Raw genomic sequence first — 24,094 nt, 5'->3', positions numbered from 1 at the left:
AGAATTTACCGAATACATTTAGTAATAGTTTAATATACGTTTGTGATTGAGAAAGGTTACCGAAAGACTAAAAAAAAAAAAAAATAAAACTGTAAAATGTTCGAATCGTTTGTGTTTTGGTAGTTTTGATATTGTAAGTAGATTTTGTTATTCTATTAAAACTCATCATTGAATACACAACGTAAATTAAATTCATAATTTATTTTTTATAAACGATATAAGCCTTTTATGTGTCCATTTGTGATAATTGTGTGAATAAACAGTCTTTCATAATGAAAATTCGAAACTTACATAGAAAAAATACCAGTACAATCATACTAAAATATTATTTTTAATAAAATTAAATATCAATTACTCGATTGTTAAAACATAAAACGTAATATCCAAAAAATCTAATTGAATTGATATAAAAATATTTATATTCATGTTATTTTATACGACCATTTTGAATAATAGATCATATAAAAATAACAAATTTACGCCCATTATTACTTTCTGAGTATGCTGGTTCAACATCAATTTCATATTTAACATAATCAGCCCTTGGGTAATTCCAGCAATCAATTTATACAATGCACATGCCATTATTTATTGCACACCATAATTTAATTATAACGATATGTTTACTTGTTGAAATCCCAATATTACGATCCCTTATCGTATTTAACGTTGAAATTTATAAACTTTATCACTTTTCACTTACAGTTCTTCTTCATACAAAGTATATAATAAATACTGGAGCATTAATATTTCAGGTACAAAGTTTAACCCTTTTTAATTAACTATTATATAATAATATATACAAAGCAAATATTATACATTTTATTGCACTGTATTTATTAGTAATTATATTAATTATATCTACATCGATAGGTAGTGGAAAAATTAATACGAAAATAATTTAATTTTGCTTCATTGTATAACGAGTTTCAACCTTTGGCATTCAATTGTTTCAGGGAATGGGCGAATCGAGTAGGTAACTAATGGTCTACAGAGTTCACAAGTATTCTGATTCCGCACAATACGTAACGTTTATTCGTAAACATTTTATTTTAACCAAAATAAACCCCATTTTATTATACTACTATAGGTATGTATTTGTATCAATTTATTTCAAACGTCTTTCATTTTTTCTTTCAAAACATATTAAAATCGTGATCGTATTCGATTATTAAATTTTATATTTTTGTAACAGAAAAATATCTACATAATAAAAATAATTGGAGACTAAATTATTTCAAGTACTTAAATTAAAAATATATTTTTGTTAAATTTTTGGTACCTATATAACATGCTTTTACTTAAAAATCGTAAAAATCACAAAAAAAAGTTGGGTCTTTTTCAGTTATATAGCTCTTATGTCAGAAAAAGCTAAAAATACGAGTATACAATTTTTTTAACAGTGTAGAAGTGTTTCCAATTCACATGTGATACACCTTTTGTTCAGAAATTGACAGTAAAATACAATGTAAACATTTATTTTTGAATTCCAGTAAAATATATGCATTTCATAAGACTAGTTATTATTATTTGTATTCATATTTTTTATATTCGTATTAGTAAAATGTTCTTTTTATCAAGTTATTCATCTGGTTTCTTCTTTTAACAAAAGTTATATTAACTTTTTTGAAAATATTTTCTATGAATACATTATACTTCGTAAACATTCATAATTTGATAAAAATTTAAAGATTTAAATAAAAAGTAAATAATATGTTTAAAACACTCTTTATAGAATACCATTAGTTTGCTTGCTAAAACAACGACATAACACAAAAAACATGATTTTACACAAAACGCATTTGAAAATTGTATTTACAATGATATGATGGCAACGCAATAACGTCACAACTGCCATCTAGCGGCTAATTTTTGTATATTCACTTATCTCGTTCTTGCAGTATAAAGAAAATCACCAAAATTATTGTTATTTACAAACACCTCAAAAATGACGATTTTTGTATTGTGTCGTTGTTGTAGTAAACAAGCGATATTTTTAACTTTAAACTTTAAATAAAAACATATAAATCTAGTAGTTGAAATAAACAATTAATATCAAAATGCATTCATTGTAAGCATACGCGTACACGTAATAATATATTATGTATCATAGTTTAACTTTCTATTGTAATGTGAAGCAATATTTATTAATGTTACACACATAACCATACACACACACACACATAGGTATGACTATATGACGTTAACGACGCGTATATATAGGGCTCTTGTCGTACACAAGACTCACTCTCGGTCACGGTATGTCATACGATATGTGTTTAGATCAGTTAGATGTTACATTTATATTATACAGTAGAACCCTTCTCGTCCGCCCTCGGTTAGTCCGCCAATCCTGTTGATCCGACCATAGTATTATCGATATGAATATGGATTTTTCAATTTATAGCATGTGGCTAGATATATTTCTAAAATTAATTGCCCGTTTATTATTTATCTATTTTTTATTTATTTTACTATTTTTTATTATTAATTTAATTTTATATACTCATATGTATATAATCAAAAATAATATTTAAAATAATTTAATAAATAAATTTGGTAACATTTTGTCTTCAATTGTTTCTTTATATTCTGATAATCCGATCTTTTTCGCGTTCCGACCACACCCCTAGTCCCGAAGGTGACGGATTAGATGGGGTTCTATTGTAATATTACTATAATCATAAAGACGTGTTACTATTTGTGCTAAACTCTTCAATCGTTAAATTCACCCAAAATTCAATTTTAACAATAATTTAACGAAATGAGGGAATCAAGAGAAAAATTTAACACCCAGTATATAGACCATTTAAATTTTGTTATGATATCATTGTTTTTCAAAGATATATTTCAATATTTTTAATTGGTAATAATTCTATAATATGACGTACGGTATTTTTATGAAACATGTCTTTGTACCGTAGAAATAAGTTATAATTCATAACGTCATCATTTTAGATGACACCTCTGTTAATATGACTGTTAAATATATAATAGACTTAGTAATACACTGGGTGATAATTTGCCAATTTGACATTATTATCACAATTTATCCGATATAATGACCACTGGTCCTTACGAAATTTTCAGCACTTACCACTGCTTTATTTATCAATAAGAAGGTATTTTATGTGATTCACGGTTGTTTTGTATTTAATAGCATATTGCTTTTAAAAAAATATTGTTTGTTTATACATTTTAAAGGACACAACAATATACCAGATTAAGACATTTGTGTGGTGCAATTGGTGGATATTAAAATATATGGTTACCCGTTGTTAGAATTTTTAATGGATTCAAATGTGTTGATAAGTCCTTTGATAGCGTACATATATGTTATTATTTTGTCTGGCATTCGAGTTCACTGGCTCAAGTAATGTATAATTCTCATAATTAAACTGCCAAAAAATTAAATAAAACGGATACTACATGATGTACGCATATATATATATATATTGTAAGTGTACACATATACATTTTACTTTATACGAGTATGTGATGTAAATTATTTGTATATAATAAACAATGAATAAATAAATGTTAATAAAATATTTGTATTAAAATTGAATGTTAAATATATTACTAAACCCGAATAGTTATAAACTGATCGTGGAAAATTTATAAATAAGCAGGATGATGGTTTTGATCACTAATAATATTTAACATGATTTCATATAACCATTGATAACCATATATATATATATATATATAATTTTGTTCACAGATTGAAAATAAAATAATTTGAATAAATAATTTTATATTTTTGTTGGTATTCAGAACTAACCGTATTTGTAATAATATGCAAGTGTGTTTATATATATATGTATAAAACTACAGTTCAAATATACGGTTTCAAACGTATAATGCACCCATTTGAATGCAACAATGATAATACGGTTTAATCTAATATCTTGGCATGAGGTTTATTTTAATACAGAAATATGCTTCTGGTTTTTAGTACTCAATGAATATAGTACTGACATCAGAAGTGTTTTTTACAGACTTATTACGTATCTAATTGCTTTATTTATATAATAATTTCAATATTTTTGAGCAGTCAACTACTGCATTCTATATTATTATATTACATTATAGTTGTTTTGTTATAGAATTCAACATTTAAAACACTACCATCTAATTAAAACTATTCAATATGTATTCAAACTTCGTATAAATGGAATTATGATATATAGTACTGCTCAGCTCTCACGATATAAAGCGAGATTCGAATAATATCATTACACCATCATAATCGTTAGTCGTATACTGTAAACAACATACAATTAGACATAAACATAAAAGCAAGTCTTTTCGTAATTAGTTATTTTTTTTTTTTTTTTGTTTTGTTTTTTACAATGTATGATACAAAAGTTCCGGAGAACTTTGTTTCGCGCACGATACCAATAACTATGGCGGTCACCAAACGTAAAGTTTTTGAAGTAAATGTTAACGTGTGGGATTTCTGCGTTCTTCGAAAAAGTAACGCTGTACGGTGGAATCAGTAAAAGGGTCGTGTCAAGTCCGTTGTAGCTAATCTTAGTAATTAATCTAAATATTCCTGTGAGCGACGAGAATGGTTCTATAGTGATAGAATCATTTATGTTATTTCTGGTATAATATGCCTAAAAGTTGTGGAAGCGAAAACAGAATAAAAGATATCGTTTAATTTTGTTTAATTAATTACGAAATATTGGCGTGGTTTGATAATCGAAAAACCATAAGTAAGGCATTTTCATATGTCAGTATGATGCCACATTACTTCAATATGAATGGTTAAATGAAGTTCTATTAATGTGTTCTTAAAATGTACAACCATTGAAGTTAATCCAATTAGAATGATTTTTCTTGAGTGTTAAAATATTAAAAAAAATATTATAAATAATAATATTAGTTTAAATTACTATAAATCTATTTATTTTAATCAAAATACATTAGTATGTATAATATAGTGTAGGTGGGCATATTTAATTGTTTTCTTTTAATTGGATTTATTTGGTTGCTGCTGTTTTTGATCGTGATCAAAAGTTGAATTTCTTATACATTATCGCCTATAAGCAATTACACACATACACACACACACACACACACACACACACACACACACATATATATATATTCTTTTTGCCATCTTAGGAACTTAGAAACTTAGAAGTTCTTCTTTGTTTAAAAATCCCTCAAAAATTAACAGTGTTTGATCTTTACTAGGTTAAACTGAAACTTTTTTGATATTTAACTGAAACACTGGAAAAGTAATCATTTTAATGATTTCTTAAATAACTCAAACAGGAATTAATGCCTCATTTTCTATAAATCTAAAAAAAAAAAAACCTAATGACTGGTATGTAAACAATATTTTATTATTAGACTAGACAATACAACAGTATTTTCTCAATTTAAAATGCTTAATTTGTTTTTAATAAGATTACTTTATTTTAATCAAGAAATGTTTCATAATATTTTAATCGTGTTTGACAATTTTTTTTTCAGTAGTGGAAAACACGTTAATAGTAAAAAAATAATGTAATAAAAATAAAATAATATTTTTACAACGTTTTTTCAGTGGTAAATGTTCGCAAAAATAATATAATATTACAAGTTTATTTGATAAATAACAATATTCTTCTTTATTTCAAATTTGTTTTGCTTATTTTGTTATAAATCTGGGGCCTAAATTTTTTTTTTTTTTTGCCGAAGTAGAAGAGTAAAGTTGATTTTAAAGAATATTAGATAATTTTTGATGTAAAGAATTTAATTATAGGCCGTTGATCGTGCTACAGCCAATTAAATACAACAGGGTTTTATAACTTTATTTACAAGAAAAAAAAACTTTCAGCATCTGATTCCTTGACGACAACAATGATTCCGGGACGCAACAATGGCCTTTAGCCCCACCAACTGTCAGTCTATAGGATATTGTTTCTAGTGTAACGTACAATGAGAAGAACGGAATTCAATAGTACTGTAGATTTTTGATGAGGGTTTACTGGGAACAATTTAATCGTAATGTTTCAGTATGCAAAGTAAATAAAATATTAATAATACTTATCATAATTATCGATGAAACTAGATGTATTGTAAAATACACTATATTTTATTTTTACTGTATTATGATACGGCAATATGCAATTTTACTCACTGGAAAGGGTTCTGGTAAATAATCATATTGTATTTCGTTTGTTTTGAAATTATTTATGTTTTCAATACTTTCCTGGCAACATTAAAACCACATAATAAAAAGAGCCGACTCTGATTATAATGTCTAATTGTCCGGTTAATTAAGTGCTGATTCGACCGAAGTTTGATATACTTCACGTTAAAGAGAATAACATGATGTTTTATATTTTATAAAATACAGTCTATTTCTCACCGCGGTGAAATTGACTTTAGTGAAATTGCACAATGGATGTACGAAGGAAAAACGTACCGGATAGACGGTATAAGACAATGTAGTTCGGAAGTAAAATTTCGTTTGAGACCTATAAAGACGCGTCGCGCTGCTACGTAATAATATATTTCAACGGTTCTCGAATGGCCATGTGGCCATGTATTACGTAGTAAAGTGCGAAGTAATGGATACAACACGCCGAAAACCATCACATTGGCACGGGATTGTCGAGCTGAAACGGATCACGGATGTGATGTCGAGCTCAAAAGTGGTCGGTAAATCTCGTCATAATATGCTATCTAGCTCCTGGGATGTAGTAGTGTTGGTATTAGTGGCAAAATGTCGTCGACAACAAAACGGTTTAAATGAGGGGAGGGGGATATGGGAAACTACACGTGACCCGCGTCGCTTTTTAAAACGTAACACTCTTGAAGCTCAAAACCAGATGACTCGATAAAATGTCAAGAAAACGTTGCACGTTATTTTATAACGTTCTACAGATAATAATATGACATATTAAGTATTAGTGGAATTAATAATTATCCGTGACGTGTGCCATAGCTAATACTCGTTTTGTAATGTCGGATTGCAGTGTCCCGAAAGTATTGAGCGGCTGAAAACTGAACGCGGGACATTTGAGCGTGGACAATTAAGCGTGCACCAAATTAAACGCCCCATAATTGAACGGGTATAAGAAAATAATTTTTTCATTTGGATTAGTCGATTTAAATCAGGTTCATTCTTATGCCGGTGAATTAATACGTGTCTTTTTTTAAACGTACAGTTTATATCGGTGCACAGTTTGTTGTCACTCACTCGTGGTTGCACAAAAACGTTGTAAAGAGTTTAAAATGGAGTCGGTCAAAAGTGAAAAATTCGTGATATTTAAAATTTTAATATATCTATCCATGGAGGTTTAACAAAAACAATAGTCAGCGATCCACGTTAAATGCGGCACAATGAACATTTATCGACTTTTTTTTTTTTTTTTTTTAAAAAAAAGTCAAACAACAATTCGAGAGAATATAATTTTATAATAAATTAATATTGTTATGATATGAACTATTGCACAGTGTATACGTAGCTGCTGCCCGTCCATGTAAATAAAAATAAAAACGGCGCGCGCCTGTACTCACGGAACATTTCAATCGTGACGCTGGCGCTGACGGGCGCGGACAGGTTGCTATTTGATGCCTGGCAAGTGAACACGGCCCCTTGGTCGTACCGACCGAGGGCTTCGATGGTCAGTTGGTTCTTCTTGACCGACGAGTACGAGTACAGCTGGTCCGAAATCCCTTCGTTGCCCGTGTCCATCAGCGTTTCTCCACGCCACCATCTGATCTTCGGTTCAGGACGACCTGCGCGGAACACACAACGTTGTTAATTATTGCACCGCAACACGACCCTTTGGGGGTGGGATATGGATCGAATGTTTTTCGTGGACGATCATCAACCCCTTCCTCCCTATATATTCCCCTTTGTCAAACGAAAAAGCCGTATGCTAAAAATAGAATAAATATAAAAAATTTCTCTAAATCTTGCGCGCTCTAAACGTAATACACGAACGCGTACAAATCACACGGTCGCATAGGCACAACTATGGGGGTGCAATAGGGTTTTTAGCACCCCTAAATTCATCTATATAATCTATATTAATTACAGTTGAATACCATTTTATTTTATTTTCTCCAATTTCAGCACCCTCAATATTTGGGCTCTAGTTGCGCCCATGCATGGTCGGTATTTCGTTTACTATAACGCGACGAACAGTATTATGTATTATGATGACGACACGTTTCGCCAGTTTCATGTTTGTAAAAAGAAAAAAAACGAAACGCCCCACGGAGGTTCGATCACTCGCACTGATGGGTAACGCATCGCACCGAATGCGCCTATAGTTTTCAAGGGCTTTTCGATAATACGCGAGCACCGACCGCATTAAACACCATACGCATGGTACATGCATATTATGTTTTTGTACACTGGTTTAGGATTCGTTTATTGGTTAAAATGTACCGACTGGAAATAATGTTCGATAACATAAACAAAACAGCTTGGATCAATACTTACTCTACGGTTAATTACTTCATATTACGTAAACTTGATTGAAACTAAATGTACGGCAGTGCACTCTAACCATTGTTCGAATTACATTCATAAAAATTTAAAGTAGATCTTTATTATTATTATTATTTTTTTCAACTATTTTCCGACTTACATTCGAATTGATATATTGTATTGATATGATAATTGAAAATAAAACTGTTCGGTTGCACTGTAATTACGTACATCATTGAGGATGGTTTAACAGGAACATAATGACAAGACTCATTGTACCGTATAATATCGAATGCAGGAACTTGTTATGTAAGAAAGTATTAATACAACGATTAGTTCTGTGAATTTTCGACAGCTAATTTCAACCGAAAACCATAAAATAAGTAAAAGTAGAAATTATTTAATACACCTAATCATAAAAAAATAATAAAAAAAGTAAAAAAATTATAAAATACAATAATAAAAGAAAAATTGTAATATTAAATACTAGAATTAATTTATTAACATATTTCATTAAAACTGTTCATATATTTAATATTATGGTTAAAAAATAAATTAGAATTTCAAAAATCATGTTACAAATTTTAATATTAAAGTATTTTATATCAAATCTATTATATATCACTTTTGAAGATAATTCCACAATCGTTGGTTTTTATTCTCTCGTAATTATTGGATAATGTTATTACTTTCATATAAAATAAAGTTAAGCATCAAAATTGACACATTGAAAAATAAGGTCCAGAATTTCATATTATTTTATTCAAAAAAATAAATTTAACATTAAAAATATTTTAATTTACTATTATTAGTGCATTAATGCATATTATAAAAAGCCAGTTTTTAACATTTTAATTCGAGTTTAGTTTTGTTTCAAATAGTTTTGATAATTAATTGTACTTTTAGTTTTGTTCAGATTTTATCAAGTTAAATATGTTCAAAAGTATTTGAAAAATAAAAATAAATTATGAATTGTTTCAAATAAGGAAATTTTGAAAATAGTAATCAATTAAAATGCTTTAAGATATCATGATTCGCATTGTATTATATTGATACACATATGTATAGATAAATAACATTATTATTATTTATTGAATTGTGTTAATTTTTTTATTTTTTTTTATTTATTGGAACTTTAAATATTTGGATTAATGTTAATATTGAAATAGTGGTAGTAAAATATTTACTAAAGTAAAATAAATAATTTACTAAGTATTTTATAAAGTAATTGAGAATTTAATTTAAAGCCATTAAGGAAATACGCTATTATAATAAAGTAGTGAAAATAGAAAACGGCAAAGATAAATTCGTAGTTTAGTCATTACACTTAATGATTGCTTTTATAAACAATTTGTATCAAAATGCTATTTCACCAAAGCTTCGATACAATATATTTCGTAAATTTAAAATTAAGTACACATTCAAGTTTTTTCTATTTTTCATACTTTATTTTTTTCAATTAAATGACACACTATTACTATAAAAATAAGTTACCTATACACACTGTATTCATATTTAATTACCACTATTTCGATTTAAATGAAATGTAATACGTTATTGAATAATATTTTTGTATTTATATTGCTATGATCATAATTTTATATGTGCATTGTTTCACTCGCATATTTTCCAAATATTAATGAAAGAGTTCAAAATGTTCATTTGTTATATTTTATCAAAACAATGATAAATTATACAAACACAATGCGGACGCAAAAGTGTAAATCAACGTGTAGATTATAGTTGAAAAACCGTTATATATAAAACATTTTTCTATTTAATCATAATTAAATATATATACACTTTTAATTAATAATTAATTATCATAATGTCTTTTCGGAACTATACCGAGAGTATGAGTGTCCAAAGTGTATTATTTATAAATTATTATCAATGTTTAAATTGGTTAATTTATTAATATTTAATAGGTTATCCTCGGGCCGACTAAACGATAAGAACGAATGCTACTCAAAACGATAGCATTAATAAAAAAGTGCCGATAAAGCATACTCATTTTTTCATTTTTTATTGAGCTTATTAAATTCACTATACTAATTTTCATCATAGTCCAAATAAATTAACGCAAACACTACAGTGCCGTTAGTTACGAATACAACACACCATGAAAAAAATTCAATGGAGAACACTAATTGATGGTATCATTTATGGACAATGAATCAACAGGAATGATAGTAAAATCTCACTCGGTCAATTATTCAACAATTTTTAACGCGAACAAACAATATTGCATGTTTGTCACCCATGTACAGTAGTTACACAATACAATTATATAGTCTTAAAGCATTTGAAACAATCACCTTTTTTGATAATGCACTTGTGGGTTGAAAAAAAAATGATTATATAGTCTATTATGGATTTAAGTGATAATAAATGTATGGTATTATATTATGTTTTAAAATAATTAAATTTGATTTAAAAAAAATATTACATTTAAATAGCAGCACAAATTAATCGAAATCTTATCGTGTTTCCAACGAAAATGAAATATGAGTCTTGCTACATTATTAGATTACGTTTTCCATTTTGATTTTATCGAATTTTAAATATTTCAAAAGAATAATCCGGTAATAAGCTAATATCAATATTCAATAAACATACCAAAATCAAGGAAAAAATGTTGAATAACAATGTAACCTTATAATATGATGTTTCAATCGGAGAAAACTATCATCAGTATTAGATGTAGAAAAGTAACCAAATTCTTATTTTTATATTAATAGATATTATTTGATTTATTTATAATATGTATTATTCATTACTAATTTGTGTTTGATAAAAAAAAAAACCGTAGAGTATTTCAATTTTGGCGTTTGGGAAAATCATTACATAACATTTCGCAACGTTATTATAAAACATAAGATTTTGAAACGGAACGTCCGAGGTGATGTTCCGGATCGTGAAAGAATATGAATGTACATAGTTATAAGTAATTACATTCCTCTATTTCAGTATAATACATAAATAAACATACATTATAAATGGCTTAGTACACCGTCGACGTGTTCCGACCAGACTTGGAAAAGTGGTGCTTTGTGAGTGTTAGCCGGGCCCTAATATTACAATATCGGGTGCGTCATGCGTTATATACAGTTATGGGTCTGGGGATTGACCGTCAACGGTACAGACTTGATTAAGCAATACTCCGGTGACGAGCCGAATCCGGGTAGATCAACTTGATTAAGTGCCTCGGAATTTTGGGAGCGTTGAAAAGTGCTGTTTTGGTGACGACGAGTTGCGGCCGAGTAGTGTTGGTCCGATCGTCGAAGGTGCTGGAACAATTCCTCTGGATCCGTTCGGTCGGATGGCTAGAAGTATTTCCGGGTGGGCTGGTGTTCACTGGCCGTTGCCGGTAGTCCATGTCACGCTGGACGGGTAGCGGCTGGGCTTCGGGTCAGGCCTCATCCGTTGTCGGTCGACCGTTGAGTCCGGGGCCGTCCGTTGGTCGAACGACCGTTTGACGTCGCACCGAGAGGATACGTGGGTCGCCGTGCATTGTCGACTGCGATTGTCCTTCGAGGACGTTCACTAAATAATTAATAGTGTCATTTAGAAATCGATTAACCCTGAGAGGTGTGAACCGAGAGACGGTGCCGTGCGGTGTGACGTGTATGAAATATACCGTCACGAGTGATCGGGGTGGCAGGTCGTGCAAGTTCGTTATAGTTGGCGTGTGGTCGGTGGGCACTTTCTGCTTCCGTTGCGGACGATGCTTGTAATCGTAGTGATGGTGTGTTAGGCTTTCAACTGCGGCGGCGGTTCCGAGCCTCTGATTGGCTGCACAGGACCACTTGTAAAATTGTCGCGGCTGCTGGTAACTTCGTAAGTCTTACTTTTCGAAATTCTATTCAGTTCTTTTATATGGTTTGATTGATGTCTTTAGAGTTGATGTGAAAGCTGAAGAAGTTGAATTTATCACGACTAGTGAACTGTTCGCGTAATCGGTTCATCCGCGTCTACGTTTCCGGTGGTAACTTCTCTTCTCTTGTTTCGACTAGGTCGTGGATGGTGTCTATGGATAGGTATTTTCATCCCCTATCCGATGGTGTTACCTCCGATCTCGTTATTTTATGTTCTCGTCGTTCTTTTCTTTTTTTCCTTTCCCTCGATCCGTCTTGTATCCTTCGTTTTATGTTGGTCGCAGTATCCTTCTCCTTCGGTGAATTAAGTGGTATCTCTGGATAGATATTTTCTCCCCTATCTATCGGTATTACCCTCTTCTCCGTAATTTGTACTTTGGTGTTGTTTTTTTAGTGTTTTTCTGATAACGGCCTGCGATTGGTCGATATTTGTTCTTGTTGATTGTTGGTCCCTGAGAAGGACCGTTTAACATGTGTGTGTGTGTGACAGTTGACAAGTAACAATTTATTTATCCATATAAATATACACGAGTATGTATGTATATCAATTTTGGTGTCGTTTAAATGCAAAACATCAAATCATTTCAATTATCATTATCATATTCGAGGAAAGTAATATTTGCAAATATTCGTTAATATTTATTAACATATATAATAAAACATAAAAGTCAATCTTATTGGGAACTATATTACTATATAGTTTCAAATATTATTAAAAAAAAATCTTATTTCTTTTCAATCTTATTCATCTTTGATCTTATCGTTTCTTTGGAAAAAAAATATATGAAAATAAATAAACATTTCATTGTTCATCGTTTATATGAATAAATAACTATTTTTTTTATCTACGAACAATCCGATCATAAGAATATTCATTAGTATCATAACTCTAAATCATACAATCTGAGTAAATTTATATTTTACTGCAATAGCCATGGCTGTAATAAAAACCCAGTGGAAATTGATTTTCAATGTATAAAAAAATTACGTTCATGGTTTTAACGTCAGAGTTCAAAATATTAAAAAAAAAAAAAATATATATTCATACCGTTAATGATTTTTTCGAAAAGTATAAAATATTAATAATAATTCAAGGTTGAGAATAAAAATAAATACGTACATATACTGTATATAAAAGCATAACTTTATTTCTAAACATTCTTGGTACTTGAGTTTCACTGTGAACAGTATTGTTTTAAGTGTATTTTTCTACCATATTGGCGAATTACACAATAATATTTATAGATAACTGCTAAAGTCCCAATATTTGTTATGTATTGGGTTACTTTTATTTAACTTATTGATGGAAAAGATTGTGTGTGCGGAATATATTATAATTCACCGTCATACAAGAGAAAAACATTTGGAACAAAGGATGACGATAATACTTTAGTATACCATCAATAATTCAATACGGCTTAATAGCTTGGGGTGGATGCAATTCTCGTTTAAAAATTAAATTATTAATTAGACAAAAATATTTAATAAAAATAATTTTAAACAAACCAAAAGTCTTTTTTCATGTGATTTATTTAAATTATTAAGAGTACTTGATATAGACAATCTATATAAAAAACAGGCAATATGTTTTATTTACAAAAATAATTTGTTCAACATTAAAAATCAAATGTATGACTTAAGAACAAAAAATCATGAAATACCGTTTGTCAATACCAAAAAAGCATAAATATCTTTTTTACAGATTGGATTAAGGTCTCTTAATACAATTCCAAAGGAATTACTAGTTGGTCATAATTATTCAAATTTTAAATTAAAAGTAAAACATTGGTTCTAGAATAATCTGTAAATACCTATAATACTAAAATGTGATTTTTTCCTTTATATATTATATTTTTTACCATTTACAAATTTCCAATTATATACAACTACTAAAATAGTAAGTAGTAATAGTAATAGTAAGTAGTAGTCAGATTAAAAGCTGAACTCTGTTTTGATTTTTTCTCTTTTTTTTCTTTTTATTAGTATTATTAATTATTATTATTATTATTATTAATCAACTAGTTTTGGCACTAACTAATAAGTATTCTTATTCCACGACACGACGTTTTATCTCAATGTGGAGTAATTTCTAGTAAAATTTCACATATACTATTTATATCTTCTTGTTACTAGAAATTAAATATATAAATATGTATTAAAAAAAAAAAAAAAAAAAAAAAAAAGTGTCTTACCAAATAATTACTGTGTGTATATAAATATTAATATATAAATTTAAATATGTGTATGAAGGTCATTAATAGATGAATAAATTAAACAGATTTTGTGTGGTAGAAATAAGTCCATCTACCAAAATTCGTTCAATAAAATCTCTTTACCTGAAAAATAGTATTATATTTTTTTAATCAAAGGAACTATAATCTTTATGCTGGACAAACATTTACTTCGGGAATTTACAGTGATATATTTTACAAAAAATTAATTGATAGAAACACAATTGGTAAAAAAAATGTATTAAGGGATAGTGCTATCGAAGAGTTTGATGAAAATGACAAAATATGAGACTCTTCAAAAACACTTTTTATACGATAAAATGTTTAGAAATATTGACTATAGTAATGTATTTAAGTTAATTTGTCACAAATATTTTATTATGGAAAAATCAAAACCAATAGTACAAAATATAAAGTCGAACCCACAATAGAATTAGAGTTAATATGAATATTTTCAAAATTTCAAAAAGGTTATAGAGGTTATAGAGAAAAATGTTCATGTGGTTTCATCATTAAATCATCATTTTTATGATTTGATAATTTAGATTTTAAATATTTGTTGCACTACTTGACCTTGTGTATACATCGTCTACAAAAGGCTAGTTTCGTTTACAGAAGGTCTTGTTTTTGGTTTAAATAATAAATTATTTTTAATATAGAAATAAGTAAATAAATAAATAAATCATTGCTAATACTGAAGTATTATTATATTTACATATATAATATATAATATATTAAGTATACTAAAGTGATAGCAGAATAAGATTGATATATTAAGATTACCTAAAATACAATTACTCTAAAGCGGATGAAAATGTAAATTAAACTATCGGAACTTAACTATGTTATTGATTTTTCATCATTAAAATATTTTATTTAAAAATCAAGCTTCTGAAATAAAAATAAATAAAATAAAAATGTATTAAATTGTTATTCAAATCGAAGTAAATAATACTTATTAACTATTAGTTATGAATAATTTTTGAATAAATTTACAATTTGTATATGCAACTTTTATTTAAACCGAACACCAGTATATCCTATGATATACTAATATATATCCTATATATCCTATATTACCTTTATATTATATAATATTAAAATAATAAATTAACAGTTATCGGTCAATGTAGAGGCATATTTCAATAGATAAAGACAAAATTATTTTAGAAGTAGGTATAACCACTGTATCTATAATCACTGTACAGTGTTTATAGATGTCGATTGTACACTGATAATGAAAAACTATAGTATAAACGAGTTAATATTCAAAATTGTACCTAGTCTTAAATCTTATTCAATCTTAATTGTTCTTTACATCATATAGGATAGTACGTTTCATAATATATAATTGTCAGACGTCTTTAACTGACGAGATGTAAGAATGGCCAAGAAATATTTTAACCACAAAAAAGAAAAAAATCAATTTCATTAATAACTTTTGACGAAACCAACCGAGAATGTACAAAAATTGTAATTGCAATTATGTAGTAGAATCTAACATTCATGTCAACGATCAACTTCCACGAGTCCAGTATGTTGATGTAAATATAATAAGTGATATTTCAATAATATGCCTTCTGGTTTTCATAAATACCTGCATATTAAACATTTAATTTCAAATAATGACATCCTGCCAATTACGTCCGAACCATTGAGCTGAACTTTTTTAATTCAAAGAACTCTGAATAAATTAAAACGCGTTCAGTCGTCGCGTAACACCGTTTGCCGTTTCAATAAATCGATCGGACCGTGAAATGTTCGTGAATATTATTGAAATACAATTTTTTTTATTAGTGACGAATTTCGTTTTCACATTTTGTTTTCCAGCCGAATTACGAAAAATGTGAATATTTTTAATTGGATCAGTAATGACCTATTTATATACAAGAGCGGTGTGACCAACGCGTACCCGAAACGGATTATAATACCGAGGAATGTGTGTAACTTCTTTACTACATGTATACATACATACATAAGAAAAGCGTGAGGTCTTTGTCCGGATAACACTAAAACTCAACAGTCTGTCTACGACCACCTGGTCTCAATAGGATTTGCCGTGTGTGCGCGCACGTTTCGGATAACAAATGATGGCCAATTTTTTTGGTTATTGACCACTGGTTAGGACCTCGACCGCAATATCATATTATAATGTTATATATTACGACCGTGGTCACCGTTGTAAGAAAATCATATATATATATATATATATATAATCATATGGTGATCGATAGGGCAGGGCGAAGGGACGCAAAAAGAGGATCTCGTCGAAGGCTTCGGCCAAATATAACGAGCATCAAAAGTTTTATTATTATCGTGCGATTTCTTCCCCCTCCCCCCGTTCAAAACTATCGTAAGCGTGTTAGATATAAACGGCAAGAATATATGTATATTTATATATGTATAATATATGTGTATGTACATTTATTTAGAGTATAGGATATTATGTGAAAGGTGAACGTTATTATTATGCACGCCCGTTAAATCGATATCGTCTTCGCTGCCTTCCGGTCGAGATATTATACGAGTACGCATTACCAATACCGAAAACGGTTGGAAGACAAAGTTTTATTGTACACACCCGGCTACGGGTAACATATGGACGCCCGTTCGCCCGGGTAGGCCGTATTGCACGCGCGCATATGGGATCGAAGGTTTTCGCGTACGGCCGTCTCGTAGGTTTACATTTGGCGCGAAATCGCCAGTCCAACTTGATGTGAAAAACGAACAGATAAACACGGCAAAGGACCCGTCGTTACGCCCTCCCCCCCATCATTCGGAGTCTCACAGGAGCATGCGTGTGTCACCAGAGCACCGATAAAACTGTGCTTCGCCTCCCGGCGCAGGCTGTACTCTCGTTTTACCCTCGGCTCTAGCGTACGTAAACTAGGTTACCTAATCAATATAATCTTTAGACGAAAATTCAAAGTATACGTATAAATTTTTTTTTTTTTTTAATATGAGGATACTTATTTATTACGAAATAATAAGCAAAGTCAATTGCCAGATAAGTGGCGTATACAGAAAATATTTTTGGGATGGGCTACTATGGACAGTGTTAAATTACCACTGCTATCTAAAAATTACTAACAAGAAACAGTAGGTACTTATTTACATTTCATTTACAGAATATCCCACAACGATTTGATGTTGGACACAAATTCTAAATAAGCATAAAGCAACATAAAATATAACATTTGTTTAAAATAATTTTATGTTTTTTAAAACATTTTGGGGGGCTGTAGCCCACTGCCCCCCCTATAAACGCCACTATTCCAGATAATTAAAAGATGTGCAGAGTAAAAAGAAAATTCAGTTTGTTAGTTGCCTATTATAAAAAATAAACAAATATTGAGTGTACTATCGTTCTGCTTCAATACTAATTATCACTGAAACCACCACGTACGATTTGGAAAGTTATGATTAAATACCATCAACAGTCGTTTGAGTAACACTATTACTACAACTACGGTGATTATCCGAAGGAGATCAGAGAAAAGAGTCGTTTCGATTACCTACGAGTTATAAAAGAAAAATATTTAACTATCTTTTAAATAAAATTTTGAAATTAATGTTTATCCATGTATAATTGAAAAGGACAAAGAACATATTATACACCTACTTGTTCGTTTAAAATATTGATTTTTTTTTTTTTAACACATGTACATATTTATATAGGGTGATACGGTAATTCTCAAACCCATTCGTATTACCGCGTATTTCGGATTAGCATGTGTTCGGATTATGCCACCCAACTGTTACCACTAATGGTACAATGTACGTGAGCTTAGTGTTCTTAAAGACAATGTTAATCGCTCAACATATGCGTTGTCGCAAATCCACGTGATATTTTACTCCAGGCTAAACCCAAAGCGTCCGATCGAGAAGTTTTGCAGCATAACAATCGAATGTCAACGATCAGATAAAAATATGTACGTGACTATTAGACGTTTTAATTTCATTAAATCTCGTTAGCGATTGGTAACAAAATTCAAACATTCGAAAACGTATAAAAGCGTTAAACTCAATACACCTAATTATCTCACGTTTACAAGGGATTTTGTTTTACTCATTAAAAACTTAAACAAGGTAAAGCATGTAAGCAGCTTGTTTCAGCCTCTTTTACCAAACCAATTCAATTTATATGAAGGAACCTAACTCATAGACTTTGAACGTTGAGTGAAACACATCCCAAGGTTCAGAAGCAATTACGAAAAATAATGCTAAAATGTTTTCAGTTAATTGATAAACCTATGTCAGACATTTTTCTTCGTGCAATTAGTGCTAATTGCTATTTTTTTCTAATTTTATTTTCTTTCTTTTTTTTCGACTATATAATGTGTACATATATTATTACTATACATAAATTCTTTAATTGCACAATACATTAATTACCTATAAATGTACTGTTAAATAAGACGATAAGTAGACTTTTCTCCAAAATAAAAGTTTATTCAACCCCAATATCAGATTTCAGCAAGTGCATCGAAAAATCATTATACGAAATAATTTACTCTGAGACGATTCGGTCAATTGTGAAAATGGACATGGTGAAAAAATAACCAGGAAAGAAAATGTTTTGAACAAACACGTAGCAGTATTTTCAATATTTATTACTAAAATAAATAATCAGTGAACATTTCAAGTTCTCAGAGCTATTAAAAAGTTGTAAAATAATGTAGAAAGTTTTTCTGTCCTGCGGGAATCTAAGTCTGGTTTTCCATCGGGTCATGGTTTTTTGGTAGTTTCTTGCAATTTTCTTGAGGGCTACAAGGAAATTCCAAAAATGATCTTTTTAAAATATCATTAGTGTATATTCTAGTCAATAAAGTTCTATATGAAACTTTTAGAATAACTATTAAACTAAAAAAACAATATTATACAATACAATCGCCACGAGTGATATTGTTTTTACTATTTATTTTACTCGATTCGTTAAAAATTCTTCTAAAAAGGAGGTAGAACATTTTTTTGAACCTATAAACTATACTATATACTTTAAATGTTATTGTAATTATATAAAAATAAAACATGCGATTGAACATAATAAGTTTAATTCCTATTTAGCTATTTATAAAAATTGAAATTGACATGCTATCTTTGCTTCTTTTCAAAATGTCAATAAAAAATGTTTAATAAACAAAAGTCTTTATAATTGAATACAAAGTTTCTCATTTGTATCTTTTACTGTTTAATGAAAAAATAATTAAGTTTAATTAAAAAAAAAAAAAAAAAAAAATAATAATAATAATAATAAAAACTATTATATTTCAACAGAATGATAAAAATTACGAAAATCAGCTGTAATTTTGTAATTAAAAATGTATATAAAATTCCATTTTTATACTTCAAGCCTCAAATTTGGATACAAAGTTCTTTATAAGATTTACTTTATAGACAAATTAAAAAAAAAAAAGAAAAAAAGTAACTGGAAAGTCGACAAAAATTGTATTAGTCTTATGAAATTGAATATTAAACGATCTCTTATTAAAATTGAACAATATAAATTATTTAGTAATCAATTTATAAATATTAATTGTGGTAAATCAAAACTTTTACTGAGTACTTATATTTGTGTATTTAGACAAATGATAATTTTTAATTATTTTAATAAATTTATGCAATTCATAAAGTAATTATAAATAAAATACAAAAAATAACTATTTTTTAAGTAAACATAATGTATGTGTATTTATTTTAAAGTTTTTTATTTTCTACATAATTAATTTTAATAATGCTCAACTAAAAATACGTTTTAAATTACCAAAACACATATTTTTCAATAGTTTTCACAGAATCATTATTTTTATTGATTTGTTCCATAGAAATTTGTAAATATAATTATTAAAAACCGTTTCAATGACTAATTCGTTGATTTACATAAAAATAACAGAATAAATCAATTTCTGAATATAAACATATACATTTCTTAAAGGCTGTTTTTCTTTTTTAATTTTATGCATATTAAATATAATGTATAAAAATGTACACATTTACATTTATGTTGAAGCGGTCGAATCATTAATTAATTTATTTATTATTAGATAAAAAAAAAATGCCCATTTTGAAGTGGTGAAGTGTATTATTGTTCTATCAAAATCGAAACATTCCAAACGTGCACGTTGATGTTTAAAAATCTATATAGGTACTTTAACCATGAAGGAAGTCGATGCAAGAAATTATATTATCTCATCACTCTGGTTTACACGTAATGCAATGTTGCACACGTAGCCATAAATAAATCACAGACAACGTGTTGAGTCCCGAACATCGGGGAGAATCGTAAGAATCTTATGCATTGCGATAGGCTAAAGTTGAGTGAACTTCTGAGAGGTTCAGTGTAGGAGTTTTATCAGATTTACAATTTATGGCGAATGATAATTTTCAAATAAACTCAACTGCGTTGTTTGTGTACCTACCATATTCCTAAAAGTTTAAATTGGTGTGAAAACGAAACTCCACGTTTTATTTCCTTTGTTTCTATGTAATTTTACAAATGAGATTGTTCAGTCGGTCGTTATACGAAAATGACAAGAAATATAAATAACCTAGAATCCCGAGTGCTTCGACGACGACGAATGTTGACCAATTACGGTCGGAAACAATAAGAGTGCGAGGCGAGTTTCCGGTACCAGGGTAGAACCTTTGGTATATATGTGAATTTTATTTCGGTGAATTATTTCAAAATCCAATAGGCCTGATGATATCAATTCGATTGGTCCCCGATGAAAGATGCACAAACCATAAAATACAAAAAAAATATTTCAAAGCTTCGATAAGACTTTAGTTAGACTATACACAACAATGCGCTATATCATCGAAAATGATATGTTCTTTATAGTAATCGTTAGGTATGAAATAAGTTTTTTGTTTGCTGCGTTTAACGTTAATACTTTTTGACAAAGTGGAGTCACGCTATTTGCCTACAAAAACTGACCACGTAGCAACCACGTGTTAACTGTTGGGTTACGGAACCGGCAAAATGTTTTGAACGCAAGTGTTATATTTAACACTAAGATGGCAAGTTGACAATGTTGTATCATTGGTCAAAATATTTTCACTGAATCCTTCAGCCATTGTTAATATTGTAACGCCGAATGATATTCAGCAACGTGTTTTTTTTCTTCTTCCGTTTTATACAATACGAACCAGATAGAGATTAAATTAACAAAATCAGTTCGCATGCTCAATATTTTTCTCGACAGTCTCTTCTCTTCTTATCTGTGTAAACGTTTTTGAATAATAAGAATGTTTTGGTACCGTGAAATTGGTTTCTACAACGATGAGAGATTTGTTTTTCCTTAAATAAATATATTTACAATCTACACAACACAGTACATATATATATATATATATATATATATTGGTTATAATAAACCAGTCTGATAGTTACATTTGGAATATAAAGGCTTTGTGCCTAGTAGTGACTACCGGACACGACTAAATCGTAATAACTTTAATTCCAATGGTCACTCGGTCGGTTCGTTATGCAGCAACAAATTTCCATTAGCAGTAAAAACATAAAAATGCTGTAATGGACTGATTTGATAAATAATTACTGTTTCCAACGGACATGAATGTACTCTTCAAATACTATACACATGCTCGCGCCTAAAGTTGCTTGAAATTCTGTTTTAAAAAGATCGTCTACATTTTGATGAGTTCTCGTGACGAATTATAAACGTACGTGACGGGTGAACGGTGTATATGTTTTTCAGGTTTTTCCGCCCTAAATGTCAATTGGCACTCTATCCTCGTTTTATCAATTTAATTAAAAAATGAATTATTTAATTAAAATTAAAACCGTTTATCAATTCATGAACAATCGTCATGTGACAATTCAATCTAAATACCAATACGAACCCGAGGTTATGACGTGTTCAGGAGAGAGGATCGTTTACGGGTTCAAGACCGTTCCCTGAAATGTATCCATGCCTGTCCGCAACGCATAATTAATTTTAATTGAAATGCAAATAGAACATTTTAGTTTCTAAAGATTTTATTTCGTCACACGAAAATCGTTTTAGAAATCATCCGTCGGGTACGTACCGTACAACAGGTAATGATTTCATTATTGATAGCGTGATGTTTAATTTGTTTCTCTCGTACGATCTTGCGAAATCGAAATTCTGTCCACGTCTAGTACCGCGCTCGGAAATCCTTCGACTACGCGGTTTAATATTCACGCCGGACGATGACGGGCTAAAGACGAATCCAACGGATCATTTATGCGCATTATGATGTGCCGTTATCGCGGACGGGCCCGTAAACACGTCGTTTCGCATTCAGAAGCTTCGCGGCGCACCGCCATCGTTATGATTATTGTTATAATAATTATCATAATTATTATCATTGTTGTCGGGGCGCACTGTTGGGTACGACGCGCGCAAGCGTTATTGGACGTGCGACGCGTGCACGCCGTATTGCGCGCGAGTTTCGAATCCCTCCGGAAGCTGTGCGCCGCGCGGAAGACGCGCGATTAAAACGTCCGGGTGAAACGTAACGTGATCCGGAAACGGGGGCGAAATCGTCTCTAGTCGTCGTCATCGTCGCCACTGGAACGGCAGTAATGACAGCGGTGGTGGTAGGATTCCGACGCCGAGTGCGCAGTGCCAATCAGTCGGCAGTGTAATTATTACGAAGAACGGTGTACCGAATCGGTACACGAAAAATAAACAAAAAAAAAAAACTTAAATAAATATAAATTAGTGATAACGATATTCAGAACATTTACAAAACATTTCGTTAGTGCTGTTTAATCGTAAAGTGTTTATGTAAAAAAAAAAAATACACATATTACACCGAAACACAATTTGTTTTCTAAAAACATATATTTTAACGAAGAGCACTCCTAAAAAGACCAATAGTTAAGATCGGCGGTTCCAAGTTGCGTGCAAAAATCGTTTTCTGGGTCGAATTGCGTGCGTGGTTTTTTCATAACAGGGTTGAGTTGCGTGCGCGGTTTTTTTGTAACAGAGCCGAGTTACGTGCGAGATACAGTGCCGCACGGTGTGCCAGATCACACATTTTGCGGACAATTTTTTTTTTTACCTTTAAATGAACCAATGAGTTACACTAAATAATTAAAGAATACATTTATTCTTCGAATACAAATTATTAAAACAATATTAATTCAAGTGATAATACAATAAAATTATTAGGTATCTCGTAAAAACGATTATATTTAAATATTTTATATGAGTAGCAAAAAATGTAATTTAAAATTTCAGTCTAAATATTATAAAAATAAGAAAAATAAATAAAAAATAATAGGTTTGTTTATATATATATATATATGTATATATATATATATTTGAGTTTTGTATTCAAACTTAAAACTCAACTGGCAAATTTTTGTACGCCAACTTTTCAATAAATTCCAAAGGAGTTAACATTTTATTTTGAAATTGATGCATAATGTCGTTAATATAATCTTCTTTTTCTAATACCTCCCGTTGTTTTTTTGTTACATTTGAGCTACGAATTTTGACATAAACATCGGTTTGTACATTTTTTAAGATTTCTACAAATTGAAATATATT

General features: G+C 29.8%; 1 protein-coding gene across 1 annotated transcript in view; it reads right to left on the bottom strand.

Moving 5' to 3' along the window:
• The window catches only part of LOC112688641 (nephrin-like), a 576,118-nt gene that overhangs the window by 38,732 nt on the left and 513,292 nt on the right, over positions 1-24,094 (bottom strand). The window contains exon 5 of the mRNA XM_025561937.1: positions 7,522-7,743. Coding sequence (XP_025417722.1) covers positions 7,522-7,743 — 222 coding nt within the window. The remainder of the gene's footprint in view (positions 1-7,521; positions 7,744-24,094) is intronic.

This window comes from Sipha flava, unplaced genomic scaffold (genome assembly GCF_003268045.1).
Source record: "Sipha flava isolate LNK unplaced genomic scaffold, YSA_version1 3_pilon_pilon, whole genome shotgun sequence".
NCBI lineage: Eukaryota > Metazoa > Arthropoda > Insecta > Hemiptera > Aphididae > Sipha > Sipha flava.
This window is presented reverse-complemented; position numbering and strand designations above follow the sequence as displayed.